Here is a 27946-nt window from a genome sequence, read left to right as displayed (position 1 = left end):
GCAACTCATGACATCTCTTCGATATCGTTCGTATTACTGGGCACTTCTTCTTCTTCTTCTTCTTCTTCTTCTAGCCAGCTTTATTGCTGCTGAGCTGTGAGCTCTTTTGCAGACTTGTGCCAAGGAAAAAAAAGTGTGCTGTTTTCTTCAGTTGTTCAGCACTGCCGTACAGGGTGTTGGTTATGTTGGGCTGTAGTGGAAGTAGGGTCTGCCTAAGGTGGATTAGGGAGGGGCATTCAAAGAGGATATGGTTTACGGTTTCAGAGGGTTGGGCGCAGTGTCTGCAAAGGGGGAGTTGTGTGGAGTTTATTTTGTTCAGGTGGTAATTTAATAGTGGTGTGTGTCCTGTTCTTAGTTGGAAAATTGTAGATTGTCCTTTGCGGGGGAGGAAGTTAATACTGTCCAGTTTGTTAGGCGCAGTATTACTGGGCACATGATGCTAGTTATAAGTGGGTCAACCTGGCCCATGAGTTTAGTGAAACTCTATTAGTTCCTCTACAACTAGTATAAGAGATTTAATGAAGGTACTAGAGCAGAGAAAGTGTTTTAGTACTTAGATACTTAATAATATGAGTGTAGCCGGGGAGGGGTTCAACCCCCCCCCCCTCCCCGAAGAACATCCTGGCTACACCCATGCTTAATACTATATACATAATAGATTTGCGGACTGGGTATTTTAAAATCCCAATTCTTGATTTAAACATTTAGCAGTCTACTTCGTTTCTATGTTTGTAGATCTATATATAACTAACATTCTCTTATTTTCTCGAGTTGATAAACAAACTGCTTTCGTCGATTCTAATTGAGTACCTTTCGCCACCCACCATTTCTACAACTTAAAAACTTCCGTATATATGTGATAAAATAGAGATATTTATTTTGTGTTAACTGCTACTAGTTTCTGCTCTAAATTCTTACTTACAAGATATACATATACATGATCCACATTTCGATTTAACACAGACATGACCACTCCTAAAAAGTTCTATCAAGCAGCAAAGCCAGTTAATATCTACATTAGCTCAGGGACGTAGGAGGCAAGAATATGAACAACTCAAATACACATTATTACACACGGATGGTGAAATCGTTAAAACAGAAACTCTTTTAAAACTAGAGGAATTAAACAAGTATACTTATAGGGGTGCTGAGATTAGGTGTAAAAATTACTTAAGTAATGAAGGTCCTAGTAAACTATCCCTATCGTTTGAACAGAATGTACAATCAAGTAAAATAATAAACAACATCATAGATAGTGAGGGGAATAAAGTAGATGATTATGAAGATATTAAGAATATTTTTACAAAACACTTCGCTACTATATACAGTGAAGAGCCAGTATATACTGATGCTCAAGATAATTTTCTAAAATTTTGTAATCAGCTGGACAAGACAGATGTAGATCTTTTACTGAGTGTAGATCAAGAAAAAGCCTTTGACCGAGTAAGCCATAGCTTCTTGTTCAAGGTGCTTGAGAAATGTAAAATAAGTTCCCTGTTAATCAGATATATAAAGCTTGTCTATACCAATGCAACAGGTAGATTGATAATTAATCATTCTCTCAGTAGGAGTATCCTCATACAAAGGTCTGTCAGACAGGGCTGTCCCTTATCCCCCTTCTTGTATATCCTTTGCTTGGAACCCTTCTTGGAATCTGTAGGATCTGACCCCTCCATTATTGGGATAAATATACCGGGTCGTTCCTTCTCAACCATCAAAGTCAAAGCCTATGCGGATGATACAACCTTTTTTCCATCTTCAGAGCAAGATATTGAGAATATACTAAAGAAATTTACACTTTTCGGAGAAGCTAGTGGTTCAAAAATAAATATAAATAAATCCTCTGTAATGGGACTAGGGAAATGGAAATTCAAAGAGAATTGCGCTTTCAGAATTGTTGATAAAATCAAGATTTGTGGTATTGTCTATACCTGTAATCCTTTGTTCTATTGTAAAGACCAGTGGGAGAATATCTTTGTCAAAGCCTCAAACTTAATTAAACTTTATCAGCACACAGGTTCTACAATATTTGGTAGAGCTGTATTGATAAATAGTTTGGTCATTCCAAAGATTGTCTATTTAGCTAACATTACAGAGCCACCTCCTAAATTCATAAAGAAGCTGAACAAGTTAATTAGAAGCTTTATATTTAAAAACACTATTAGGAGCATTAAGCACACTACACTCATTCAAAACAAAGAGGATGGGGGGATAAACTTGCAAGATGTTAAAACAAAAATACATTCGCTAAGGCTAAAATGTGTAGGTCAAGTAGTTAGGAACCTAACAAACTTTCCCTTGACAATTTACTATTATGGTTTAAGATTAAGTAGTCTTCTTCCAATACACAATGATACTCCTCACTATTTTGGTACAGTCACTCATCCATTTTACAGATCTATTTCAAGACTTTTACCTGGTAATGAACATTTAATACACAACAAAACCAAATATTAATACACAACACTTAAAAAGCTGTTACATGAAAGTCTAGTGAATAGGATTAAGTGGGGGAGAGTTCTTGGGGTGACAGAATTCAAGGACACATTCATAAACCTACACAGCAAACATATCCCACCAAAAGCTAGAGAGATAAGTTATAGACTTATCTTTGGGATGACCCCTATGGTTAGAAGACGGGCAAATGACCGTGAATGTATATTATGCCACCTTGAAAATGCTGATAATGAGAAACATATGTGTTTGGAATGTCCATTATTCCTTCAAGTTAGAAGTACTGTAATGGACCTATTGGAAGCAAACTGTGGCAATTATGTAAATGTTAACTTGTCTATTATTTTAAACAAGCTGCCAAAACTAAAAAATAAAATGATACATAACTTTAAATTGATTATTGTTTCCGAATACAGGAATCTTGTTTGGGCTAGCTGGCTCAAATGTCTACATAATAATAAGGCGTTTGATCCTAATCACTTGGAATTAACATTTAGAAAAATAATGGACTTTTGGGTAGAGAATTATCTAGTTTGATTTTCATATACCTGTACAATGCTCATGTAGTTTTCCAGAAATAGGGTGTTGGGGGTCAGGAATATCTGATATTGTGTTGATTGTTCTGGAGTAGAGGATACTTGTATCATTTTTCTGTCTTTAGGGGGTTCATTGGTTAGGTAGTAAGTCTTTGATATTAAATAATATTTCTATTACTATTATTATATTTTTAGGTTAATCACTTTTCAATTGTTTATGATTTAATACTTGTGAATTATGATAACTTACAAATAAAAACATATTATATAAAAAAAAAAGCCCACAAAAGAGGCGAGATGGCCCATAAAAGAGGCACATAAAGCCCAAAAAAAAAGAGGCAAAGAAAAGAGGCCTAAGGCCCAAGGATTCCTATGATGATAAAGCTAAAACTGAATAGCGCAAATTCTGAGACTTAATTACCGTGAAATTACGTTAGTGTCTTGTGTGTTGTTAGCGATGTAACCTCTTCAGTACTGAATAAACAATAAACATGTAAAAAAAAAAAAAGGGACTTCATAGGGGAAAAAAATATCGCCACTCCAGACATATTGCTAGAACGCATAATCAATCCTAGATTATATATAGTCCTCAAACTTTTTTTTTTACCTAGGAACCTCTTATTTAGTTAAAACTTGCAGTGTATAAGTTACAGATGTAAAACATAATACAAAATACAAGAAGCGTTCATTGAGATAATAGCTTTTGTTTTAAATATGAAAAAAAAAAACAATTATATTTCTTGGATTCTTTGGGCTTCCATAGGAAATAAGGACAGATCCTTCCGAAAGAATCCCAAAAACTTCGTTTGTCTACAGCAAAGGACAATGGACAGCCCAGTGATCGTCAAGTTTGGACAGTTTATGGACAATTTTAATGTGAACTGTTGTGTAAACCGTAAACTTATGTTAGTGTCTTATGTGTTGTTGGCAAGGTAATCTCTTCAGTACTGAAAAGTTCAAATACTTCGTTCGTTTGGTATGTGAGCTGAGTGAGCACATGTATCATATGTATGTGTACGCACAGTGTTTACAACAGAGAACAAAAGACAACCTAATGATTATGAAGTTTGAACAATTTCTGAACAATGTCCACCTTAATAGTTGTGAGAACAAGGAACTTTCTGTTTTGTCTTGTGTGTTTTTTGGGGGAATGTAATCTTCTAAACCAGGGGTTCTCAACCTGTGGGTCGCGACCCCTTGAAGGGTCGATTGACGATTTGTCAGGGGTCGCCTAAGACCATCGAAAATATGGATTGTATTTTTTTCTATTCTTCTATTGCTGTATGTGTGTGTGTGTGTGGGGGGGGGGGTCGCCGAGCTTAAAAAGGTTGAGAACCGCTGTTCTAAACAAAATAGTAATAACGAACCGTATTTCTCTCTTTGCCGCAGGGCTGCCTCTCAATCCCCTCTTCCAACACGACAACTCCAGCAAACATTGCCGAAGGCGTAAAGCGAGGACTGTGTTCAGTGACCAGCAGTTGACGGGCCTGGAGAAGAGGTTCGAATCCCAGCGCTATCTGTCCACGCCGGAGAGAATGGAGCTGGCCTCTCAGCTCAATCTATCAGAGACACAAGTAAATAGTTTCTATTTTTAGAATACGTATTTTTTTCCCCCCGTTTCTTTTAAGATTGTAAAATTAACATTAATAGCATTGGACCACAGACCTATAGGCCCATATATTATATCTAGACAGGACAGGACCCTCCCTCCTTTTGTCCTACCAATATGGTGGAACACGACCTTGTCACCTTTGAATGTGCTGTGTGTCACTCCTTGTTACGGAGTGTGTGTGTGTGTGTGTGTTTCTAAGGTGACAATGGGAAGAGGTAAGCGATTGGTTGTGGATGATGCAAGATAATCGGAATTGTCGTCTGCGGTCTAAAGTAGGACAGACGACTCCAGAGCGTGAAAGTGAAAATGGCGTGTTTTTGTAGGGATATAGATTTTTTTCAGAATTCGGTTTTATATCATTTATTAAAGTCTCTTACATTTATTTTCAGTTCATATCGAGCTGATTTTGTCGAAGCAGGACGTTTTGGCGCCGCCGTTTTGGCGCCGCCGTTTTGGCCCCGCCGTTTTGGCACGAAGGTCGTTTTGGCGCGAGCCGTTTTGGCGACGGGACGTTTTGGCGCGAAATACATTATGTACGTTTATTGTATTATTTCTTTTAAAAGAATTATTCTTTTTTTTTTTGCATGAGTGTTTGTGTTACGACATATTTTTCACGTACTAAATGTAAATGTGTGTTTGTTTTTCACATCATTTTCTTTAATAAACATTTTGGCTTGTGTATGTGTGTTTAGAGGCGCACTTTTATTTTCCAAAAAGTTGTTTAAGATATTACTTTAAAATTAAAAACAAAATGAAACGATGATAGACTAAAAATTGATGCAATTATTTGTTTACATTAACATTGGTTTATTTAATGACTGTATGTTATAACCAGCAATACATACCAAACACTTGCTAATAATAAGTAAAAATATAATACATGTACCATGTTTCTCAGAATACTTTAAGTTAAGTAGGCCTATGCATAGACAGTTATACACCATGGTTATTTGCTTAAGTCGCTGGAATTCAAGGGTTCATTAAAAAAAAGCAACGTGCTTATTAAATTATAGTCAACTGAGACTCAAATGATATCTCGCGCCAAAGCGTCCCGTCGCCAAAACGGCTCGCGCCAAAGCGTCCGGTCGCCAAAACGGCGTCGCCAAAACGTCACGTACCGTTTCTTTCGTCTATTGTAATAAAATTTATTTTGTATTGTTTAAAAAGAAGTTAATCATGTTATTTCAAGTTTTATTAATTTAAATATATTACGCCTATATCGGTTTAGTTGTCTACCAGCAGTTTGGTGCTACAAGTCAGCAACCATCCACAACACTGATTCATTTAGTTCCGTAAGGTTGTTACTGTTGTGTTTTTAGATATAGCTCTCCACTAGCTATAAACTGCTTCCAATAATTGAAAGCGTGGTCGAGAGGCCAAGTGCGCTTGAACTTGGCTTGGCTTGGCTACCTAGAAAGGGGCTCGAGGTTCGACACCCGACTCGGGCAGAGCTGTGCTTACTGAGCGCCTAAAGGCAGCACGGAAAACCAACTCCTAGATACCACCTCCCCCCTCCCCCCACCGGTCCACAAATGAGATTGGACCAAAAGCGCTCTGAGCATGCTATAAGCATGAAAGTAGCGCTATATAAAAGCTATAATATATAACAAATGTGTCTCAAATAACCTCTGACACCCAGTCCGACTCTTTGCTTTCCCGTGTGACTCAGATGATGGGTCCGAGGAACTGTCTTTACTCAGAGAAAAGAGGCAAAGGCGAGTAGCAGGAGGGGCTCGTGAGCCATGGCTGGCTACCCACCTAGGAGAAGGAAAGCTCTGAATTCAAACCTAAGCTGCCTTACAGCTATATCAAAAGATGGGAAAGTCTTCGGGAGTTAACCCGAGGAAAAATGCGGAACCAGCGACCCTTGGGCAGTTTGCACCATACAGTGCTACAACTAGGCAGAGGGATGATCCCAAACTGTATGACTTGCCATCCCCTTCGATACATCAGCAGCGTGGAGGGGAGGGGGGGACTGCTATGAGGGCGACATGGTTCCAACCATAGCATATGCCCAGGCATTCGTCTAATTTCTATGAGATTATTCGTAATACTTCTGACACTGAAAGAGGTTAAATAACTGCTTTGTTTATAAGTATAATAATGGTTACTCTACAAGGTCTTTTGTTATGATCAGTTCATTATATTATAAGTGTCACGAATCGATACTGTGACCTAATACTAATCTTTCCAGAAACGGGGGTCAGGTCAAAGAAGTCGCAGAACAAACACTTGTTAATTATAATCATTCAATCAGGAAGAGAGGTCAGGAAAAAAGTCGCATACGTCAGTTTCTATAAGTTCCTAGTTAATATAATATTTAGAATAGAAGTTTCTATGAGTCTGGAAAATACGGTTTAAAAAAGTATAAATTAGGGGAAAATAAGTTAGTCAGGGTCCTTGCATTGTAACTGGTCCTTGTAATATAACTGGTCCTTGTAATATAACTGGTCCTTGCAATATAACTGGTCCTTGTAATATAACTGGTCCTTGTAATATAACTGGTCCTAGCAATGTAACTGGTCCTTGTAATGTAACTAATCCTTGCAATATAACTGGTCCTTGTAATATAACTGGTCCTTGCAATATAACTGGTCCTAGCAATGTAACTAGTCCTTGCAATGTAACTAATCCTTGCAATGTAACTTGCCCTTGCAATGTAACTAGTCCTTGCAATGTAACTAGTCCTTGCAATGTAACTAATCCTTGCAATGTAAGTAATCCTTGCAATGTAACTAGTCCTTGCAATGTAACTAATCCTTGCAATGTAACTAGTCCTTGCAATGTAACTAATCCTTGCAATGTAACTAGTCCTTGCAATGTAACTAATCCTTGCAATATAACTGGTCCTAGCAATGTAACTAGTCCTTGCAATGTAACTAGTCCTTGCAATATAACTGGTCCTAGCAATGTAACTAATCCTTGCAATATAACTGGTCCTTGTAATATAACTGGTCCTTGCAATATAACTGGTCCTAGCAATGTAACTAGTCCTTGCAATGTAACTTGCCCTTGCGTTGTAATGAGTTCTTAACCAGTTGCGAGTCCACTAGTTGAAGTTAAAGTTGAATATTAACAAGATGTTAATGTCAAGTTGTTGTTGACTCTGTGTATTGTTTGAGTTATAAGTTTGAAGAAGTGTAATCAAGAAGAAAAAAAAAGAACTCAGATATTTTTTCAGTGTGTTTTCAAGCTTTATAGATATATCTCCCGGCAAGTGATTCTGTTTGTGCCAGAATTAATATAGAAAAGGAAAAGATACGTAATGGTTATACTATAATTAATATATTACATCATCAATAAATATTGGCACTAAAGAAACAGAAATCATTCCAATAAGTTCGTTTCTCGCGAGATATTGGTAAAGATTTTTTTTTTATCTTTTGTAAACAAAACAAGAGGTCAAATATAAAATATACGTTTGTTAGAAAAAACCTCGCTTATATAGAGTGAAATTGCATCAGTCATTTTGAATCCATCATGTAATTAATTTTTAATGACTCAAAATTTAACCAAATACTTGCAATACCATATAGGTCACTGGCGGATCCAGGGGGGGGGGCGGTAGGGGCGATCGCCCCCCCCCACTCGGCCGACCTCCCCCCCCCCGAAGGGGGGGGGGGCAGGACGAATTTTAGTATAGAATTCACACAATTTGTATACGAATTTATTACTTATGTTAATAATATATACTAATTATTTATATTTCAACCTATTTTTAGATTATTTCGCCCCCCCCCCTTCTATTATTTTGGCCGATTTGGTAGGGTCGGGAGGGGGCGATGGCATCAATCCGCCCCCCCCAACCATAAACTTTCGAGTGGGGGGGGGCGGTCCTATTTATTTGTAGAAATCAAAGCTTGCTAACAGAATCAATTAAATATCTATATGATTTAAACTTTTTATTGGTATTTTTATCGGTCTTTATATTATGTCGTTCATCTTTGGCCGATTGGAAGGGGAGGAGCGAATACCTCCACTGCCCTTCCCATCTAAACCCTTTGAGTGGGGGGGCGGTCCTACTTTTATGGAGAAATCATAGTATGTGAACAAAATTAGTCGAATATCTATATAATATAAACAGGTGGAAGTGCGATACATGCAATCACCTTCCCCCCATCGGACAAACCAATACTTTTTCTTTTTATATTATAGTAAGAAATTACAAAATTTAAAAAATCAGTCACTAATATAATTTATATATGCTATAAAGTAAATTCTTATATCGAGTCGCCCAACCTCTATTCTTTAATTCAAAATGCAATCATTAGCAGAAATTATAAAAAGGAGGGAGGATTAACCGTTTTCATTTTACCGCCCTTCCCCTTTCCAGACAGAGTTTGTGTAATTTCACATGAATTTATCATAACTGTTTTAAGAAAGACTTTGCTTTGGAAAAGTTATAATTCAAACGAAATTTTTCAATATATCAGTCACGGTTGAGATGAGTTCAAAGGCCAGATAATCTTTTCCTAGTCGACTTTTTCCAACCTTTACTCTATCTCATATTTTTCTAGTTAAATAAATTTAGGACTATGACTCACAATTTATGCTTACATTTTATTGAATATTATTAATCGAATATTTTTATTTTCGGCGGCGATCCTCAAAGCCTTAATCTAAATATGTTGGGTATCTTATCTTTTCAAAGAACAAATCGGTTGTATTTGCAATGTATTAAGGGACTATAAATTCATATTAGAATATTTTTCCACATTATTCAAAAGGTCCTTTATAATAGAATGAATAATGAGCTGTAGGTCAGGAGAATGCGTTACTGCAGTGAAGAATGCCAAAAAACGCTTTTAGCGTTGAGGCTTCGCCCCGAACCTCACTGATGAATAATAAGCTGTAGATGTCAGGAGAATGCGTTTCTGCAGTGAAGAATGCAAGAAAACGCTTTTGGAGTCGGGGCTTCGAACCCTAACCCCACTAATAAATAATGAGCTGTAGATGTCAGAAGAATGCGTTTCAGTCGTGAAAAATTGAAGAAAACGGTTTTGGCGATGGGGTATCGCCCCGAACCCCACTAATAAGTAATGAGCTGTAGATATCAGGAAAATGCGTTTCAGCCGTGAAAAATGCAAGGAAACGCTTTTGGCGTCGGGGCCCACTGATAAACAATGAGCTGTAGGTGTTAGAAGAATGCGTTTCTGCAGTGAAAAATGCAAGAAAACGGTTTTGGAGTCGAGGCTTCGCCCCGAACCCCACTAATAAGTAATAAGCTGTAGATGTAAGGAGAATGTGTTTCTGCCGTGAAAAATGCAAGAAAACGCTTTTTGCGTCGGGGCTTCGCCCCGAACCCCACTGATAAACAATGAGCTGTAAATGTCAGGAGAATGCGTTTCTGACGTGAAAAATGCAAGAAAACGCTTTTTGCGTCGGGGCTTCGCCCCGAACCCCACGGATAAACAATGAGCTGTAGATGTCAGGAGAATGCGTTTCTGCAGTGAAAAATGCAAGGAAACGCTTTTGGCGTCGGGGCCCACTGATAAACAATGAGCTGTAGATGTCAGGAGAATGCGTTTCTGCAGTGAAAAATGCAAGAAAACGCTTTTTGCGTCGGGGCTTCGCCCCGAACCCCACTGATGAACAATGAGCTGTAGATGTCAGGAGAATGCGTTTTTGCACTGAAAAATGCAAGAATACGCTGCGCCCCGAACCCCACTGAGGAAACTTACAGCGCTTTCCCAGACCCCCAAGCGTGCAAGAGAAAGGCCTCAACATGACTGTTTTTTTCCTGTTTTTTTTTGCCGAAGATTGAGAAATAGTCTTATTTTATTCTCATATATCGAATATATATATATATATATATATATATATATATATATATATGCTGTACGCACGTTTATTCATAGGGTTAGGGTTTACTGGGCGTTAGGGTTAGGGTTTGGAAAAAAATCGCCCCCCCCCCACTCTAAAGTTCTGGATCCGCCAGTGATATAGGTTTGTTATCCAAAAATGGTATGCTTGTTTGTCGGGGTTTCGCTTTGAGCCCCGTTCAATCGCTGCCACATCTCTCACTATTGGAAGGCTTATCTCCGGTATTCTTTGTACATTTTTCACATAAAACAATAATAATTAATTACTAATAATTGATTACATAATTTGTTAATTGTATTATTGATTCATGCGTTGTCATCAACAATGAGTAATTGTGCAAAGTTTCAACTTAATCCGAGAATGGGAAGTGGGAGAAATAACGTGTACAAGATTTTGTCCAGACAGACAGACGGAATGAGTAAGCTCGGTATAAAAAAAAAACACGTAATGAAATTTTAAAAAATATTTTACTAGCAAAAAAAAAAAAAATTAGCACGAGTGGGGTTCGAACCCACGCGGAAATACTTCCATTGGATCTTAAGTCCAACGCCTTAACCACTCGGCCATCGTGCCCCTATAAACCTGGCAACACAACACAACACACTACACTAGTTATTTATTATCATCGTTTTGTCACACGCTGTATGCTTATATCGATACAAAATGTTTAGTATCAGTTTAGAATTAGTTTGGTTCCGCAAGGTTGTTAACGCCGGAAGTGGTAATGGTCGTAAGCCCATCATTACCTATAAAATTCTTCCAATGGCATGCGTCTCAAATAGCCTCTGACAACCAGTCCAACTCCTGACCTTCATGTGTGATTCAGATACTGAGACCAGCGAAACCGTTACCACCAACAGGAGATGGGGCGAAGGGGAGCAGCTGGCGTCTAATTCAGTAAGCTTCGGACAGGAGGCGCTCGTTAGTCTTAGTTGGCTACCCATCTTGAAGAAGGAAAACTTTGAATTCAAAACTCCGCTGTCTTGCGGCTATACCCAAACGCGGGAAAGGATTCGGGAGACAACCCTGACGAAAAATCAGGAGCTGGTGACCCTTAGGCAGATTGTGGCACACCGTGATACAGCTTGGCAGAGCCTGCGGCGCTACTGATCCCAAACTGTATCGGATATTCCGATCCTTTGGTCACATCAGCTGGGCGGAGAAGGGGGGAACTGCTGTGTGGGTAACATCGTTCCAACCATAAACAATGCCCAGGCATTCATCTCACAGACAGACAAGGCAACAACAGTATCAGTTTAGAGCTTGACTATACTTGTAGGCCTATTACAAGAAGATTCAATGAAGAATTTGCAAGCTGAATTGAAGAATTATTACAAAGTATATCTTCCCCACCAAGGCAACGAACATAGTTCTTCGGCGACTTAGGCGCCCCATCGGGGGTCTTGTTTTGCTTAAGTCGACCGTTTACACCCGGGGCGCCACGTAAAGCGTTGCTGGGAGCTTGCTTAAGTTAACAGTTCTTTGGTACAATAGGCCTAAACCAGTGACGTCCAACCTTATACTGCCCGTGGGCCATTTTTAATTTCCGACACTCGTGTCGCGGGCCACATAAACAAAAAGATACAAAAAATTAAATAGAGCCTAAATAATTTTAAATAGTTTACACCCGGGGGCGCCACGTAAAGGCCGAGAAGCGTTGCTGGGAGCCTGCTTAAGTTAACAGTTCTTTGGTACAATGGGCCTAAACCAGTGACGTCCAACCTTATACTGCCCGTGGGCCATTTTTAATTTCCGACACTCGTGTCGCGGGCCACATAAACAAAAAGATACAAAAAATTAAATAGAGCCTAAACAATTTTAAATAGTTTACACCCGGGGGCGCCACGTAAAGGCCGAGAAGCGTTGCTGGGAGCCTGCTTAAGTTAACAGTTCTTTGGTACAATAGGCCTAAACCAGTGACGTCCAACCTTATACTGCCCGTGGGCCATTTTTAATTTCCGACACTCGGGTCGCGGGCCACATTAACAAAACGATACAAAAAAAATTAAATAGAGCCTAAACAATTTTAAATATTTTACACCCGGGGGCGCCACGTAGAGGCTGAGAAGCGTTGCTGGGAGCCTGCTTAAGTTAACAGTTCTTTGGTACAATAGGCCTAAACCAGTGACGTCCAACCTTATACTGCCCGTGGGCCATTTTTAATTTCCGACACTCGTGTCGCGGGCCACATTAACAAAAAAAGATGGCTTCAGTAGGCCTACTTACACACATAAGTCAATTACGTATCACTGGCTTCAGGTCTCTTATACAGGAAAATGTGTTTCTACTAAATAAGTCGATGTAAAGATTAGGATCAGAGTCAGTCATTGTTTTCGGAAATGTGCAAGGCTTATGTAGACAACACGGCGTAGAAATCTATTGTCTGTATTGATCGAAATTTCTTAAGCAGGGAAGTCTGGCTTTGTGAATCAATCAGTTTCACTTGGTGTCACTCCTCAGTGGAAATAGTAATGATTTCGAAATTTGCTTCTATGTCATTTAGTTTTGAATGGAGATTTTCACAGACGTCGTCCACTCTTTTTGCAGTTGTCATGCCAGAAGGGCGGCACAGCTTCAACTGCATTTATTTTTTTTCAGGACGCTTTTATCCTATCATTACCAGCAATCAACTTTTTTTATGCTTCATTTCTCTTGTTAAAATGTGAGCAACTATGTAGCCTCTTACGGCCGCGACTCATTTCTTGACTTCTTGGTCAATATTTTCGTCAACCGCTCAACTCTAGACGTAATTTAGCGATTTTTTTCTTAGCGGCTCAAATGAACAACGCCACCATATTTTTGTAATGGTTTGTTTTGGAAGGAGAATAGATTTCAATCAAAGAAAAAGTTAGAGTCCTTACACACAAAAAATAAATTTTTCAATCTTTTTATTTTTTTTTTATTTTCCACATTTTGTGCCGATTTCTTTGCGTGCTTGTCGGAACCAAGCCGAGAGCCGGATTTAGCCCGCGGGCCATAGTTTGGGCATCACGACAAGTCTGGTCTGTGCGACGTCTGTATGAGTAAAAAAAATGGAGGGGTTATGAGGAAAAGGGTAAACAGAATGTTTTCTCCTGTTCAAACAAGTAAACAATGACGCAATGACAAGTTAAAAAAAAAGAAAACAAAATATCAAGGCTTTAAAATAAGGTTAACAAGCAGTGATACTAGCTGACAAAATAAAAAAATGAAAAAAAAATTTATTTCCTAGTCAAATTTTGTAAAACCTGTTTTTTGTATTACAATTTTGTCCATTTAAAACGCGATATTTGAATCTCTGTATTATTTAGAAATTTTTACAAGGTTGTTGGCACACCTAGTTATAGGTATAGGTAACCAGGCATATGGTAGTGTGGGCGTGTTGGTTCCTATTTGCTTTTATAATTAATTGGTTTATCCATTAGTTGTTGATATGCTAATCCTTGTATCATTTTAGTCTCTGATGGTTTCAATAGCTATGTAGTATGTCTTTGCTATTAAATAATATTTTCATTACTATTATGTAAAGTAATTAAGTGTAATAAAGCCCACAAAGGAGGCTGGAGGGCCCAAAAAGAGGCAAAGAAAAGAGGCCCAAGGACTCCTTTGATGACAAAGCTAAAATTGAAATTCTGAGGTTTCCTATTTAAACAAAAATAATTCACAACTTGGTGATGACCAGCAACACGTTTTGCTTGATTACCCCCAGGTAAAAGTATACATTGTTGGACACAAACCATTCACAATGACAATAGGAATTTATGCTGTTGGTAAACGCACCTACAAAACCGTTTAGCAGTATGTTTGGGCTTCCATAGAAATTAGAGACCTTTCCTTTCGAAAGAATCCCAATTTCAAGGAATTCGTTCGTTTGGCACGTATGACACATGTGTAAGTACACGTGTCTACAACAGAGGACAATAGACAACCTAATGATCATCAAGTCTGAACAATGTCTGAACAATGTTAACCTTAATCTATGTGAGAACATTGAACTTATAGTACTGTCTTATATATTTTCGGCATTGTAATCTTCTATTAGAAAAAAATAAATTTAGAAAAGGTGAAACAGGCATAAAGTAAGGGCAGAATTGATAAATACATAAATTCACGCATCTGACGGTGTCAAAATCACGGGCTCGATACCCCATTGGACCAATTTTTTTATAAAAATGATAATAAGTGGAAAAAAACAACAAAACAACTTTACCTTTACCTATCCCTTAGTCTGTTGGACCGTTGGGTCACCATGCACGATTTGTCGACCGTCTTCCTCCATTCCTCTCTGTCTTTTGCCTTAGTTAGAACCTCTTTCAGTGGCAGGCTCGTCCATTCTTTTATGTTGTCTTCCCATCGCTTTCTCTGTCTAAATACCAAATAAAACATTTTCTCATAACAAACGAGAAAGTTATTAAAGCTTAATCACGACAGTGGAGGGAAAATTGAAGATCTCCGCTGAAACGTGGAAAAATAATTACGGAGAGAAAGAGTTAACTCTTTATCTCCGTAATCATTCCTCACGTTCTGACAGAATTGTTCATTTTTCACATTTGTACATTCTACCCTGTTATGATTAAGCTTCAAAAACATTTTTGTTTGTTGTCAGAAAACGTTTTATTTGGTATAGAATTATCTTATCTTATATAATACAGACGTTACTTCAAAATGGAAGATGATTACGTCCTACGAATGCATGCTCTTTTTATAAAACACAAGCATTACTTTCTAAAAACCAAAAATTAATTTAATTTAATGAGGTCAAATCAACGACGCTAACGTTAATTAAGAGAGAAAGAGTTAAAAAGTTCATCCATTGGAAGCCGTTTTGAACGCTGCTCCCAGGTATGAACCAGGGAACTGTGTCCTGGAACTCAGAATGCCATCTTCTTGTCGTCTGACTGCATGACTGAGAGGCTAGGGTTCTAATCTCCTATGAAACTTGACGGCGATGCCGTTGAACCCACGCAGAGTTAAAGTTGAGGCATATAATGACGCCGCTTGCTCTGGCTTGGACATGTTCGCCGGATGGAGGACAAGCGCATCCCGAAAGCCATCCTCTATGGACAACTCGCGACTGGCTCAAGAAAAACTGGTCGCCCCCACCTCCGTTACATAGATGTAATAAAACGGGACCTCACATCAGTGAACATCAATACTGACCATTGGGAAGACATAGCTCTAGACCGCACCAGATGGAGAGAGACAGTGACCAAGAAAGCTATGGATAGCGAAAGCCCTTAGCCCTGGAAGAAAAATGACCAGCTCCTCTACCACTGAAGCAAAAGCCATCTTAACCTGCGATATTTGTGGACGGGAGTGTCTCATCAAAATAGGGCTCCACAGCCACAAGAGGAAGTGTGCGAGGTGAACCATAGTCGTTCTACGACTGAAGGAGGCCAAATGAGTAATGACTAAGATTTATGCAAATTACTATTGCCAGAGTAAGCCCAGTAAGTCTGTTCTGGCGATATTTTTTTCCCTCATAGAAACCCCTGGACAACCAGTCTCTACCAGGAGGTCTGATATAATCACCCCGGATACAGATGGATATGCAAAGAAATAGCATCTGTTAGTGACGATTTATATTTAGGAAAACTTCAATATATTCCCAAGATGAAAGGTTTTTTTTTTCCTTTTTTTTTTTTTTTTTGGTTTATTTAGATTATACTTTCATTTACACTAATACACAAGACAAACAGGTTATCGCATCCATGTCCAGACCATATAGTACAGTCAATGTTATTGAGAAGTTGTATATAGGTCATGATCAAAAACACTGTACATTGTAATATACCCGCTGGAGTTCATCAATTGGAGAGTCATAGTCGCAGATATAGGAGCATAAACGAGTGGTCAAAATAAGATCAGTTTTTCATGTAGAATGGACCTCATTCACCAATCATAAACAAACAACATTTAGCCACGTGGTTCTCTATCTCTTCTACACATATTGCGTAATTCACACAGCCAGTCACGTGACAGTTTTTTCCCATTGTTTTATCAATATTATCACGTGAATTAATGATGCCCATTGTTTTAATTGCAGACAACTTCTACCTAATTACAAAAGAGTAGCTTTAAAAGATATGATACATTATAAATTGTCAACTCTTTTAAACTTTCTATATTTTGCATAGATTAGATGCATAACACTGGTTTGCTTTAACTTGTCTGTACTGCATTGTATGGAAGGTGAATACTTCGCGTGAACTTTATGTTTATTCTTCGTCACAAGTAACGCAGCGTCTAGATCAGTGGTTCGAAAACTTTTTTGTCTCGTAGACCCCATGCCAAGTTTTCAGGTTTTCGGTAGACCCCCCTGCTTAACTTATATTGCATTTTTTGCAAATTCATCAAATTCATATTGAACAGAAAGACTAATTTCTAACTATAGTGAATCAAAGAGTGGAAAGTAACTTAAAGCTACTTAAGTCATATCGTCCGTTGCTAAGGAGATTATGTTTGAAGTGACCTAGTTTAGAGATTATGCTACTTTTGTAAATAAATATATTGTGCGTTGTTTTTAGCGACGGTAAAAGTAGTGACAAACGAATGACGTGGCAGATTACGGGTACATGACATGAGAAAAATATGGCTAGGGCTTGTAGAAAGATGTATAGTGAATAGACTAGGCAGCGGAGGTTTGAGTTTTCCTTCTCCTAGATGGGTAGCCAACCAATGCTAACGAGCCCCTCCTGCCCGAAGGTTACTGGTTTAGGCGCCAGTTGCTCGCATTTGCCCCTTCTCTTGTCGGTGGTAACGGTTCCGCTAGACTCAGTATCTGAACCACACGTGTAGGCCAGGAGTTGGAGTAGTTGTCAGGTCTATTTGAGACGCGTGACATTGGAAGCATTTTATAGGTAACCATTATCTTATCTTATCTTATATAATACAGACGTTACTTCAAAAAAGAAGATGATTACGTCCTACGCGTCATGCATTTAGTCATGCCTATTACCCAATGACTTAAATTCTGCCAAGTCACTGGTTTTCCTGGCTAGCTCAGGCAGCCTATTCCATGCTCTAATAGCACTAGGGAAGAAGGAGTATTTGTACTAATTTGTCCTAGCATATGGGACGAGGAATGTGCCTTTATCTTTGTGTCTTTCAAAGTATTTTATTAAATTACCATTACCACTAACAAGCTTGCGAAACCAAAGGAAATAACGTGTACATTATTGGTAGATGTAGTTTTTACGACGGAGTTCTTCCCCTTTAGATAAGCTGTTACTTTTCTCCGATGAGTTTTTAAACAATAGAAATACTTCCTAAATGAGAATATACACAACACTTGTGTACAACTCATTTAACTCTTCATTCTCTCTACCTGTGGTCCTGTCTAGAGAATAGGCGAGTTTCTGCTATAGTCCCCCAAGTCTTGTTCATCCTCTTGGCATTCTGTATCAAAATCTCGAGGCTATTTTTTTGTCTGGGAGTGTGTGTGTGTGTTTGTTTATATGGTGATGGTGGGGAGAGGTTAGCGATTGGTTGGGATTCTGTTGTGTGGTCGAGAGGCCAAGTGCGCTTGAACTTGGCTTGGCTACCTAGAGGGGGGCTCGAGGCTCGACACCCGACTCGGGCAGAGTTGTATTTACTGAGCGCCTAAAGGCAGCACGGAAAACCAACTCCTAGATACCCCCCCCCTCCCCACTGGTCCACAAATGAGATTGGACCAAAGCGCTCTGAGCATGCTATAAGCATGAAAGAAGCGCTGTATAAAAGCTATAATAATAATAACATAGGTGGCGATGTCGTCACTTGGTCTTAGTTAGGGGAGACAATAACACAACCTTTTTGAGTCTCACGTTTCTGGAGTCACATACGCACACACCGCCTTTAGGAGGCAGCTAAACGAATTGGGATTTCATTTTCCCGGTTGTTTTAATTACCTTTGTGTATAAGCAGAACATCAGGCTAGAATTGCTCGAGGGTTATGAGCTATCACCTGTTGTATTTCTAAGACTGGTTTTGTTTGTTTCATTTTAGGTGAAAACCTGGTTCCAAAACCGGCGAATGAAGCAGAAAAAGATCCAGCGAAAGTCACACGACGAGGAATGCCGACCAGACGATGACGTCATGGACGCCAGCCGCGAGGCCGGAGACGACTCCGACGTGGAAGATCCACATGACATCCGGTCTCCGCGTCCGTCACCTTTCCACGAGCATCATCTCCAAGCGCATCACTTGCAGACGGGAGTGTCTTACCGAGCGGAATTCCGGCACCACATTTCGGGGGAGCTGGAGTCACAGTCTTTGAGTCGTGAGTCTAGGTCAAGGTCGTACTCAGACTTCCGGCTATGTGATCAAGAAGACAACGAAGAGATTAATGTGGTAGATACAGACCATAGCGACCTACAGGCTAACTGTCCGGACACCTAAGCCTGGTATTGCAACGTGACCATCATCGACACATACAAATCCGAAAACTTGAAGTTGGGGGTCTCGAATCTGTTTTAAGTGAAACATTTGGTCAGTAACCAACAAGAGTCTTCTTTCAAACCAGAAACTTGAAATGCTGGTGAGAACAAAAAGGATTACATAACATCCATCGTCCCGAAAGCTTACTAAATAAAATAAAAATAAATAACAGATCCCATTGCATCGAAAGCGTATCCTGTACGATCATACGATGTTGGTCAACATTTTAGTATTTATCATTAAGGATGGAATGCAAATATTCTTAGCTAACTAGGATATATCATTATTTATCATCGATGAGCGAATGCAGATAGTCGTAGCTAATTTGGAAATATAATTAAGATCTATATACACATATGTAAAAGTCTCATTTTGGCATTGTTCCGTTTACCCGCCAGCTGTTGTTTTGAAATTTTGAGACATATTAGTCGAGACTTAAAAAAATGAAAGATACCGATACTTTTAACGAGATCTTCCAGCCTCGTTTTCATCCTGCCAGACGATATCTTTCAGCCTCATTTTCATCATGTCAGACGATATCTTCCAGCCTCGTTTTCATCCTGTCAGACGATATCTTCCAGCCTCGTTTTCATCCTGTCAGACGATATCTTCCAGCCTCGTTATCAACCTGTCCTACTTTTAAAACAACCAGTGTGATTAACACACGCAATATTTATTTTACAGTGGATTGTTCGATGGCCAGATGAACCAGTCACATCTGTCCGAGTTCCTTTTAAGTCGCCTGGATTATGTTTTGCAATTCATCGCTTCTTCATAAAAAAATGACTACACTATAGCTATGTTCAAAATAAAATTAAAACGTTACGATGTAGAATATAAATATAGCTATTGGAGCATTGAATGGGTTGCCTGAGTCAGCCAGGAAAAACCAATGAGTTGAAGTAAAATTGAGTAACAAGCATGGCTAGATTGACGTATCTTCTGTTTTTTTTTTTAAAACGTCTGTATTTTATAAGATAAGTTGTAACATTTTTTCTTTACATTGTCTTCGTATATTTTTTAAAGATTTATGTGTAGACGAGTGTGTGTGTGTGTTTATAGAGTTTGTGAAAAATAAGTACGTTGTATATTTACCTATTACGGCTGTGAGGTAGGCGCCTAATAAAAACGTCTGTGAGGTTTGCGCCTATTATAAACGGCTGTTGGGTTTTGCGCCTAATATAAACGGCTGTGAGGTTTGCGCCTAATATAAACGGCTGTGGGGTTTGCGCCTAATATAAGCGGCTGTGGGGTTTGCGCCTAATATAATTGGCTGTGGGGTTTGCGCCTAATATAAACGGCTGTGAGGTTTGCGCCTAATATAAACGGCTGTGTATATCCAGAGACGTCGTCAGAAATGATTAGAAATAAAAAATAGCACAATCTTCTTTTGACTGTAACTTACATGGATTGCTTCCCTTTGATCCCTGGCGGCGTGACCCTGTTGAATGCTAGCCGTTTTGTTTAACACCAGTACAGTTGCATTACCTGCAGATAGAGATGGGTCACCGAAGAGAAAAGCCACAGCGCCACTCGACCTACAGGCATGGGCAACTTGAACCCATGGGCAACTCGACGCCTTAGTTAGGCAAGCCATCGTCTTGTAAACTCAACTCCATAAGCAGATCAATGTAATCTTCAACTAATGCCAAGGAATGCACCTGGACAGCGATCATCTTGTCTCCCTTGATAGTCACTGGAAGAGTCGAGATAGTGGTCACCACTTTCAGTATTATGTTGTTCCTACGTGTATTGGACTAATTCCCCTACTAATGGTCACAATGGTGTTCTTGTTAACATTGCAATTCTCCAGCACACTTTAAAAAAAAAAAGTACACAACTATTGTTACATGGTTTTAAATGGCACTCCGTTGGACTGCAAGCGTGTCTACCAATTTGATTTCAATCTGATTTAACGGTGTTTTAAAAAAGGTGCACACAAATTAACATATTATTTTTGAAAAAAAATACTTCCGTATTCTGTACAGCGGATACACTGTTTTACTGTTTGCTGCCATTGTATGAACATCTGGTGGTTTTCAAATACTTCTTTATTTTTTACACCGGATACACCAATAACTCGTGTTGTTTATGAATGTGCTTCCATTGTGTTTATATACTCCAGTGCGGATTGTTCTACTTATTTATTGGTATTAGAATACATGAAATTATGGCTTTTATACAGCGCTACTTTCATGCTTATAGCCTGCTCAGAGCGCTTTGGTCCAATATCAGTTGTGGACCAGTTGGGGGGGGGGCGGGGAGGGGCTATCTAGGAGCCCCCCTTCGTAGGTAGCCAAGCCAAGACAAGTTCAAGCGCACTTAGCCTCTAGACCACGCTTACGGTTGAAGAGCGGATGAATACAATCTTTATAGACAGCTGGAGAAATCGTGTGGGGTGAGTTGAAAAGATGGAGCGCGAGGCGGAGAAAGAAATAGACCAAGAGATGTGAGGGGTAGGGGGAAGAGAGGCGGGGGAGGATTGGGCAAGAAGAAATGAGAGCAGGGTAGATCAGAAGCAGGAGATCAGATAGAACGAGAGTGCCTATGGAAAGAGAGCTAGGGAGAGACATGGGAGACAAAGAGGGAATAACAAAACAACACTCCCACTCCGTGAAGCACTCTTCAAACTTGTCACCTATTCAGCAGTATTAACAAGCTCATTTGTATTACAATCTTTTCATGTTTTGCTTGGTCAAATTATTGTTAGCCCTATACTCGGTTCTCTTAGGAGCCAAATGGGGTAGTCCCGGATCTCTTCTCAGTCACGTGGGTGTGTTGTTTACATTAATGACCTTATTGATTTCATAGTAATTAAAACATGAAAATAGTATAGATCTAGACATCTTTAAGTAATAAAAAGTATGTTACAATAATTCACTAATTTTTATGATTATTTAGTAGGTCTACTAGATCTAGGCTAGCACTAAATCTAGATCTACATCTTATCATAGGAAGATATTGCCATTATTGCCATGTATAAGGCCTCAGTCACGTGACTTTTTATAAAGTAGGTCAGAGATTTGGAACTACCTCATTAGTACACATTGACTTTGTCAGTTTCACTTCATGTAGCTTATACCCTTATGTTTTTTCCTATAGCTAAAACATTGAATGCCTGTACAAAATATTTATCTATGAAATCGCTCAATAAACTGGGCAGCTAGCAGTGCTCTCAGTAGAGAGAAAGCTAAGCTCTGCCCATAAACTGATATTGAGTTTCTTTGATTGTTGTTCATGAAATATAGGTTCTCTTTACACCTTTTATATTTATAGCTAATTTTGTGTACGCGGTGGATGAGTTGTTAAGCGCTTGTCTTCCAAACTTAGGGTCCTAGGCTTGAATCTTGGTAAAGACTGAGGTTTGAAGGTTTGAATTTTTAGTGCGTCTCTGAGTCCACTCAACTCTAACGGGTACCTGACTTTAGTTGGGGAAAGTAAAGGCGGTTGGTCGTTGTGCTGGCCACATGACATCCTTCTCGTTAATCGTTGTCCAAAGATGACCCTGATATCATCAGCCCTATAGATCGCAAGGTTTCAAAGGAGAACTTTATTTTACTTTACTAGTAGCTAAAGATAAAGAAAAGTTATAGTTGCAAGTCAAAAAACATTTGTATTATCGAAATTTGTGGAATGTCTCCAGAGAATGCCGACCATGTCAAAGCTGCATACTCTATCGAGAGGCCCTAACACACTGGCCCCAGAAACATTCCCTTTGAAAACAAAAACTATATGGGGAGCTGCCTGATCTGGACAACCGAGGAGTTCAACTCAGATACAGGACTAGTCAACTGAACACTCTAAAAAAAATAAGAACGCAGAAGAAAGACATAAAAAATAATTAAAAAAACAACAACACCAACAAAGCTTTTATTAAGTGTAATTGTATCAATAAGTATGGATCAGTCATGTAATTAAATTGTGAATGTTTCCGTGATCGCTTTAAAAAAAAAAGTTTTACGACTTTAATTCAAACTTCGGCCTCCTGGGACTAATTCAACTTATACCACCACATTTGTCAAGTACAATTTATATTCCTTTTTCAGTACCAAATAATAATAATAATTACCAAAAGTTAATAAACAATTTTTTTTTAATATTGATTCTTGTGTTGTCAGGTAAAAGAAAGAATTGTGCCAAATTTTGACTTGATCCGAGATTGGGGGGTCGGAGAAATAATGTGTACAAACTTTTGTCCAGACAGACAGACAGACAGAGTTGATATAAGCTTGGCTATAACTATTGATTCCATGTAATCACAACAAATAAGGATCAAGAAAGCAGTCTTAGTCTTAGTCTTAGTCTTACTCTTAGTCTTAGTCTCTTAGTCTTAGTCTCTTAGTCTTAGTCTCTTAGTCTAAGTCTAAGTCTTAGTCTTAGTCTAAGTCTTAGTCATAGTCATAGTCATAGTCATAGTCATAGTCATAGTCATAGTCATAGTCATAGTCTTAGTCTTAGTCTTAGTCTTAGTCTAAGTCTAAGTCTTAGTCATAGTCTTAGTCTTAGTCTTAGTCTTGACTAGGACAATATCGTGCAAGTGCTTTTTCTTGCCTAGTGCTATCAAGGTGTGTGACGGGTTGCCTGAATCAGCCAGGAAAGCCAATGACCTAGCAGAGTTTAAGGCTCAAAATAACATGCGCGTATACATGTAGGACGTAATTATCTTCTTGTCTTGAAGTACGTCTGTAATTAATAAGTTAGAAAAGATAAATACGACAGGTATAGACACTTTATAAATAAAGATAAATTGATAAATTATAATTATGTCCAATTTTTTTTTTTTGTGATACAAACTCTTAATTTTCACTTATTATCCGTATCCCTATCCAAACTGGGCCCCGCGCAATCCGTTTCGTATAGTGCGCCCCCCCCCCCGCAATGGTTAAGGCCGGCCCTGAGTCTAGGTATCATTTTTAGGTCTCAATAAATCTGTAGTCTAAATATTTCCTTTGTTGAATTAATAAATAAAAGAGTTCCTAATCAATGAAATGAGCATAGTGTTGATTCCGCTGGCTCTTACGCGTTCCATTCTTGACTCCTTGCCCTTCCTACCCCATTTCCTAACCACACTCCCCTCCCCCCCCCCCCCAAAGATCAAATTAATGTTAGTTCTACAATTTAAAATTTAAAAAAAAACTTATATTATGGATTGAAACGCTAATTTACTGCCATTTCTCTCAATACTGCAAGATTCATTTCACCATTTTCTAATTTTATGTATAAAAAAAAATAATTAATTATCGCTAATTAACTAATTTTTTATTTTTTTTATTCATGTCATCGACAATTAATTAACTGTGCAAAGTTTCAACTTGTTACAAGAATTGGAAGTGGGGAAAAAAAACGTGTAAAAGAATCCGCCCAGACAGACAAACAGACAAACGGAAAGAGTTAATATGCATTTTGTAAAAAAAAAAATGAAAGAACAATAACCCTGTTTAAAGTTTCACTCCCTCTACTGACATAGGTGTGTGTGTGTATGTGTGTGTGGCGAGAAGGTGTCAGGGAGCACTCATACACCTCAGTTTAGCTTCAGTCAGTAATAAAACCCTGATCTATATCGGGATTTGAACTCGATCCCATTTGATAGTTACCCAGGCAGTTCATGCCATCCAGCCCCTATATTTACGTAATTTGGATGGATCATGTGGCGGTTTAAAATTGTATCGATATTTGCTGAGACAACTTTGTTGAAAAAGTGCTTTTAAATATGGTAGAGCTGTACGTGTGTGTTTCGACGCTCTTTTAACTCTTTCCCTCCTAATTACCGATATCATCGTTGATTTGATCCCATTAATATAAATTAATTTTTGGTTTTAGAAAGTAAAGCGTGTGTTATATAAAAAGAGTATGCATTCTCCTATAGTTATATACCAAAAGTAACGTTTTCTGATTAGAAACAAAAATGTAATTGAAGTTTCATCATAATAGGGTAGAATGTACAAATGTGAAAAAATTATCAACTCTGTCAGGACGTCAAGAATGGAATAATTAAGGAGATAAAGAGTTAAACAGACTTTCAAAACGTACCCACCTACGGTACATTTGTGTTTAGTGCTAGAGATCGGTGCGTGCAGTTTAGGTAGGGCCGGCCTTAGGCCACTGAAACCTATGCGAACGCAGCGGGCGCCACACTTACATAATTCTAGGTGTAAATTATTGAATTAAACCATTTTACAACTTATAACAGATTTCCAGTGGTCTCCTGTTTTACCAGGAGCTCTTGGAAATATGAAATTGCAAAATATACGAAAAAGTCCTTGAAAGCTCATGAAATTATACAAATCTTTTGAAGACTCATTAAAATCTCTTGAAATATTGACAAAATAGTCAATTTTGGTGTGTCGTTCAGTATGTAAAAAAGCCACTCCTACGCTCGAAAAAAAAACACAAAAAAAAAAACGGCCTTATACATTACCCATAACCGTGGCATCTGGTGAAAGAAGCTTATGAAGAATTTATTTGAGGTCAAAAATTTTAGTGAATAGATTGAAACATTTGGTAATTCTTGATATTAAGCGGGATCTATGTATGAAACATAATCTTGGTATGATACTGTATAACTTCGCTACACGCAAGGCTCGTAAAGTTAATTTGATCATGATTTTTTTACTTAGTAAAGAATGAATAAAATGCATAGTCGAATTTATTTTGTAATACAAAATCTTAAATCTTCACTTATTATCCGTATCCCTACCCTACCGCGCAATCCGTTTCATATTGGGCCCTAGGTGTAGGTAATCATATTTAGGCGCAATAAGTCTGTAGTCTAAATATTTTCTTCATTGAATGGGAATATTCCTGATTAAACAGTTCCTAATGAGCATAGTGTTGATTCCGCTGGCTCTTACACCTTCCATTCTTGACTCCTTGCCCTCCCTACCCCATTTCTCTACCACATTCCCCCCCCCCCCCCTTTTCCTTCCTGATCCTGGCAAAGAGGGCCGTCCAATTGAGGGTTAATCTAAGAGGGCGTCCCCTAATTCGCAGCCCCCTCTTTGATAAGGACGTGAGACGGAAGTGGCCTCTATTTGTAGCGGAAGAACATCGCCTTGCTGCGCTGTCAGGCGTCCCATGGCTCAGCGAGGGAACCTTTTGCTGCGGGACGGCGTACCAGTGGGCGACACCAGATTGTCACGTGATCGACTTAACTAGATTACTCGGTAGCTCTTAAGACGCTTTTAATGTTTGCAAAAGATTCATCTTTCAGTTGGACTCACGTTTGGCCTCTTTTAATTATAAGATACTCCCAACATCTTAATTATTAGATAGTGCCAGTAACTCAATTATAAGATAGTCCCAGTATCTCAATTATAAGATAGTCCCAGTATCTCAATTATAAGATAGTCCCAGTATCTCAATTATAAGATAATCCCAGTATATCAATTATAAGATAATCTCAGCATCTCAATAATAAGATAATCCCAGCATCTCAATTATAAGATAGTCACAGTATCTCAATTATAAGATAGTCCCAGTATCTCAATTATAAGATAGTCCCAGTATCTCAATTATAAGATAATCTCAGCATCTCAATAATAAGATAATCACAGCATCTATCTTATAAGATGACAGATGTAGAAGGGGAAAAGAGAACCTAAATTGACCACCTCTTGACAAAGGTTTGTCTGCATTGTCTGTGGCAAAATATGTAGGTCGCACCTTGGACTGCGTCTGTGGCATTAAACGTCTCGATGTGCGTAGGCACATGATATACATGTACTGTACTCTAGTGGCGTAGATAGGGTGGGGGAGGAGAATTTTAAAATCCCCGGGACCCCACATTAGGTGGGCCCCAATGAGTTTTATTTTACATTAAATATTAATATTACGCAAAATGCAGGGGCCCCCAAAGAGGTCAAGCCCACCAGGTTCCAAAATGATGGAAAATTCCTAGCTACGCCCCTGCTGTACTCCTCACTACTCGTTGGACTCAATGAAAAGCCTTATTATTTATGTATAGGCTATGTAATAGATTTATAATACGAATTTTAAAAAAATATAAATAAACCGCAGTGAATAGGTCGGTAGTTGTCATCGCTAGCTATTTTATTTTTTTTTTTTTATTTTAGGTTTTCAAAAAAATAAATATTTGAAAATTCACAGTATAAAATAATTATTAAACTCAAAGAAAACAAACCAAAAAAAAAATTTAGCACGAGTGGGGTTCGAACCCACGCGGAAATAATTCCATTGGATCTTAAGTCCAACGCCTTAACCACTCGGCCATCGTGCTGATGACCTGGTGCGAGCAACTAGTGACGACTTGACAGTATCACAAAGTTTTTAATCGATTTTTTTTTTATCTCGACTAGATCAAGAATCTAAATCTGCCTGCCACATGTGTGCTTTACAAACTTCAAACCAACAGATATTGCGTGACTTTAATAGATCTAGGATTCTAGATCACAATATAAAATCTAGATCTATAAAGAAAGCTAGATCTTCTATTTAAATCCTACTTGTTACTAGATCTAGATAGTAGATCTAGATATAGGGCCTAGTTACATTACAATTAATATACAGAATATAGGGTAAAGTTTATATAGTTACAATATAGTAGATAGATCATCATCATATTTCTGATATGAATGAAAATGAAAGTTGAAATGGGGCCCGGAGCTCTGAAGTGGCCTGATGATGACATTGACATTATCACTCATCATTATGATTGATTGTCACTTGTGGTTTAGATTTAGTCTTAGATCTATAATATACCTATATCTAGATTCTAAATATTATTATAATATAGATTTTATAGTTATAATGTTTTTTGTTTGGTGTAATGCACAAATTGTAAGACAAATTTCCTTACGGATAATAAAGATTATTATTATTTATTTATTTATCTAGAGCAGGGGTTCTCAGCCTAAGAAGACCATCGAAAATACGGATTGTTTTTTGTTTATTCTTCTAGACTGCTGTGTGGATGGGGGTCGCCGAAGAGTGAGATTGTAAAAAGGGGGTCGCCGAGCTTAAAAAGTTGAGAACCGCTGATCTAGAGTCTAGATCTATATTCCATAGGCCTACTAAATACTTAGCCTTACTTGTTTTCAGATTTCGGTCGGGCTATTAGGGAGTGTACTGTGCATGCTCAACTCCGTCTTATAGCTTATGATTTTGA

General features: G+C 38.5%; 1 protein-coding gene and 2 non-coding genes across 3 annotated transcripts in view; 1 reads left to right on the top strand and 2 right to left on the bottom strand.

Annotated features, from left to right (window-relative positions):
• The window catches only part of LOC106070637 (brain-specific homeobox protein homolog), a 40500-nt gene extending 19468 nt beyond the window's left edge, over window positions 1-21032 (top strand). The window contains exons 3-4 of the mRNA XM_056031420.1: window positions 4380-4564; window positions 18391-21032. Coding sequence (XP_055887395.1) covers window positions 4380-4564; window positions 18391-18783 — 578 coding nt within the window. The 3' untranslated portion in view covers window positions 18784-21032. The remainder of the gene's footprint in view (window positions 1-4379; window positions 4565-18390) is intronic.
• On the bottom strand, window positions 10916-10998 carry Trnal-uaa (transfer RNA leucine (anticodon UAA)). The gene has a single exon. It is a non-coding gene; the product is annotated as a tRNA-Leu (tRNA).
• A 5943-nt stretch (window positions 21033-26975) lies between the features above and the next one.
• Trnal-uaa (transfer RNA leucine (anticodon UAA)) lies at window positions 26976-27058 on the bottom strand. The gene has a single exon. It is a non-coding gene; the product is annotated as a tRNA-Leu (tRNA).
• Window positions 27059-27946: the final 888 nt, after the last annotated feature.

The sequence above is a fragment of the Biomphalaria glabrata genome, chromosome 6 (assembly GCF_947242115.1).
Source record: "Biomphalaria glabrata chromosome 6, xgBioGlab47.1, whole genome shotgun sequence".
NCBI classification, from domain to species: domain Eukaryota; kingdom Metazoa; phylum Mollusca; class Gastropoda; family Planorbidae; genus Biomphalaria; species Biomphalaria glabrata.
Note: the sequence above shows the minus strand (reverse complement) of the source record. Positions and strands in the feature narration are given on the sequence as shown.